We start from the raw sequence: 3,624 nt of genomic DNA on the forward strand, positions 1-3,624 counted from the left end.
GCTAATACAACTAATATATTTCAAATATTACTGACGATTATTTTTGTATTATTTTCTTTAGCAACCACCTACACTTGGTACTGGTATATATCAACAGCCGCAACAGTAACCCAACGCCGTTTAGATCCCGATCAGATGCCTAATCCGAAAAGCGTTATCGTTGAAAATCAAAATAGCGCTGGTGGTGCTTTTATTACTAATTAACAGAGTATATTGCCACCATTGGTGACCACAAAATATGTGGTACAAGATCAGGGTAACTCCTCGGCACGTTACGTTAACAATTGATATTCGAAATAAATTTTTTGTTTGGCAATTACATTGATCTTTATCATTTGCAGTCCTTTTTTATTGCATACCTGCAACGGCTGATTTATTAAAAACAACAGCTTGGTCCTTTACACTTACCATCTCACCAATGGCAGACACGGTTGAGGGTGAATATGAGCCACCCATTGTAAATTTGGTGAAATGGGTCCAATTAGATTTAATCGTTGCAAGGCTAATATGCAACTTGTAGATGCTGGTCGTCGTTTCCAATGTCTAAGGTGTAAAGTAACAAGAGATGGTAAAAAACTCTTTCACTTTTACTTGTGTTCATTGATCCATATTTTTTCTCAACAGTGCCAACTGAATATTTCCAACATTTGGGCCACACCGGACAGCGTGTCGATAAAAATGAACGTCCTGAACTTGTATTGAGTACAGAATTGGAATTCAAGGCTGAGCGTGACATTGCTGAAGTTCGTATTGATAATGTTCAAGAGTATCAGAAAATTGTTGATGCTGAATGGCGTATTTTGTACAATAAACTAGCAAGTACGACGCCAATATTGTGTTATCCAAACTACCAATTAGTGATGTTGGTACAGAGTATTTTGCAGATCGTGAAATGTTCTGTTAGTGTACCAGAAGAAGATTTGAAACGTACAATGAAAGCTTGTGGTGGTGCTCTTATGACTACAGCTAATGATATTAATTCAAGTGTTTTGAGTCAATGTGATTACTTTGAAGAACGTCAAGTTGGTGGTGAACATTTCAACATTTTCCAAGGTTTGATAGTGGGTTTGACATTAATTTTATTTTAATAGTTTATAATTATTCAAAGGTTGCGTTAATGCTAGAACATGTACATTGATTTTACGTGGCAGTGCCGAACAATTTTTGGAAGAAACTGAGCTTCGTTACATGATAGTACAATGATTGTGCAGCGTACAATTAAACATGATTTTATTGTTGCTGGTAAGTCAAAATACAACTTGAAAAAAATGTCTAATCTTAAATTGTTAATAATATTATGAAATTATTGTGTCCAACTACGGAAGAAAAAACTATAAAATTTGTGTCAGTGAAATGATAATTATTGCTTTTGGTTGTTAGTTTTGAGGCATCGTCTTCGAGTGCCTTCTTTTGTTGTTGTTGTAGCAGTGCTTCGCCCCATCCAAGAGGTCTGACCAATCACAAATTGTCTTCAATGTCCTCCAACAGGAGTCCGAGGAAACTTGTTGTTTTAACAGGGGTGTACCATAAAGAAATGGGTGTTAGAGGAGTTGGTTCCACATTACAATTGAAGAGATGATTGGTGTCATGTGGGGACACATTGGAAGCAGGGACATTTTGTATGTCGGGTTTCCCTAGGGAGCGTGCGTTCGTGTTCTGCAATTTTAGGGTATTGTTCTTTGAGTACTGAATTCACCGGGCAATTCCTGACATAGAGGTCGGACGCCTGTTTATGGAGTTCACAAAGGACGTGCTTATGTTTTTTGGCTTCTTACGGCTGTGTTCTCAAGTGCCGTATTTCCTCGTAGTGCTTACGGGATGACTCCTTAAGACTCTGGGCGGTGTTGGCTCATCAATCAGATGTCTGTTGGGGTGCCCAGGTTCCTGGGTATTCAACAGAAACTGTTCGGTTAGCATTTCATTTCTTTCACTTATTGGGAGTATTCTCGCCTCATTATGTAGATGGTGTTCTGGGGACATAAGGAGACAACCCGTGGCGGTTCTGAGGGCAGTATTTTGGCAGGCCTGTAGTTTCTTCCAGTGGGTAATCATTACGCTTGGCGACCATATGGTGTAGGAAACAATAGTGACTCCTTCTGGTGGTGAAGATAGCTATTGATATGTACAATTTAAACAGAATAAGGATATGACACCGGTTTCAATGTGAGTTTTTTTGAAGTTATTGCAAAAAGCGTTGAGGATTTTTAATATCTTACGAGTTAACTTTGTAAATGCTTCTGAGAATGAAGAATGAGACCTATTCAAACTCAATTTTCACCAAGACAATGCCGCTGAGACTTTGCTATACTTTAACATACCATACTTTACCCCTTTTTAGCACAACTATCACTTTTGATTTTATTAAATTTTAAAAAATGTTTCTTCCTGTACAGTTCAGCATATGTTTTGCCAACACAGGTTGGCGATGTGTTTGCGGAGGACCGTGCCTTCGCTACTTTATAATGAATGTCAATTCCCATCACTGGATATTGCGGCGCGCGATTGACCAACAAGACGATGCGACGACACCTTGAGTATTCTTGATCTGAAAATTAATATTCAACGAATTTGTACAACAAAAGAACAACACACACTGAAATAATCTTGGTTAAAAAGCATCTAAGAATCTAATAATTCTAAGTTTTTTCCTACGTTACTAATCTAAGCTTTTTATGCTCTAATTAAAATAATATTCAACAATCTCTTAAAGTTTGCAAAGAATTTTAAAGCAATTTAATTGCAACGAATTTGTCAATAATTTTTAACCAAAATTCATAAACTAGATGTATAACGAAAAAGTATTTTGAGTATAAATATTTGTGATGAACTTAACTGAAATAATTCTAAGTTTTTTCCTTCGTTACTATTCTAAGCTTTTTATGCTCTAATTGAAATAATACTCAACAATCTCGTAAAGTTTGCAAAGGTTTTTAAACCAATTTAATTGCAACGAATTTGTCAATAATTTTTAACCAAAATTTAAAAAAGATATATAACAAAAAAATATTTTGAATATAAGTAATTGCTGATGAATTTAACTGACAGTACCAATACCATCAACTAAATGGTCCTTATAAATATTGTAATCACATAATTCAAAACAAAAAATTACTATGAGTACCTACGTTTATTATTGCAAAATCACGAAGAAAGAAAATTGCATGAAGTACCCTCAATCTAAAATTATTCCACTGAATGTATATATAGCATTTTAAACTAAAAAATGTGAAAACTAAAAAAAAAAAAAATAAATCGGTATTTAAGTATAAATCGATCCATGAAAGCATCGTAAAATAACTTATGTTTTTTTGGTAGTTAACGTTATCGTTTAGCCTGGTTTTGTTAAGAATTTTGTTATTTTTGTGGTATAAACCAACATTCAACACAAAGCTTCTCTGATTATGAGTTGCAATACTTTTTGGTTTAGGTTGCGATATGTAAAATTACATATTTTTGTACACAGTTCTAAAATGTAAAGGAAAAAAATGTATATTTGTCTATTAATGAAATTATTAAAAATATATTGTTATATTAATGATATAGAGAAGCGCCAACACGAATGAAAGTGGTTTCAAACCTCTGGTAGGCAATTCGAAAATATGTTAAATTGTTCATTTTATGTAA

At 34.4% G+C, this 3,624-nt stretch overlaps 1 protein-coding gene across 1 annotated transcript; it reads left to right on the forward strand.

Annotated features, from left to right (window-relative positions):
* Positions 1-849: 849 nt before the first annotated feature.
* On the forward strand, positions 850-2,576 carry LOC137238091 (T-complex protein 1 subunit eta-like). Its single transcript, XM_067762704.1, has 3 exons — positions 850-1,053; positions 1,109-1,242; positions 2,394-2,576. Exons 1-2 carry the CDS (start codon positions 861-863, stop codon positions 1,201-1,203), a joined length of 288 nt encoding a protein of 95 aa, XP_067618805.1. The 5' UTR covers positions 850-860; the 3' UTR covers positions 1,204-1,242; positions 2,394-2,576.
* Positions 2,577-3,624: the final 1,048 nt, after the last annotated feature.

This window comes from Eurosta solidaginis, chromosome 1, assembly GCF_040869045.1.
Source record: "Eurosta solidaginis isolate ZX-2024a chromosome 1, ASM4086904v1, whole genome shotgun sequence".
Lineage (NCBI taxonomy): Eukaryota > Metazoa > Arthropoda > Insecta > Diptera > Tephritidae > Eurosta > Eurosta solidaginis.

Excerpts from the sequence above, each read along its gene's own strand:
- LOC137238091 (XM_067762704.1), top strand. The coding sequence starts at position 861 with ATGTTGGTACAGAGTATTTTGCAGATCGTGAAATGTTCTGTTAGTGTA. Across the intron at positions 1,054-1,108 it reads ACATTTCAACATTTTCCAAG|GTTGCGTTAATGCTAGAACA; the intron begins GTTTGATAGTGG and ends AATTATTCAAAG.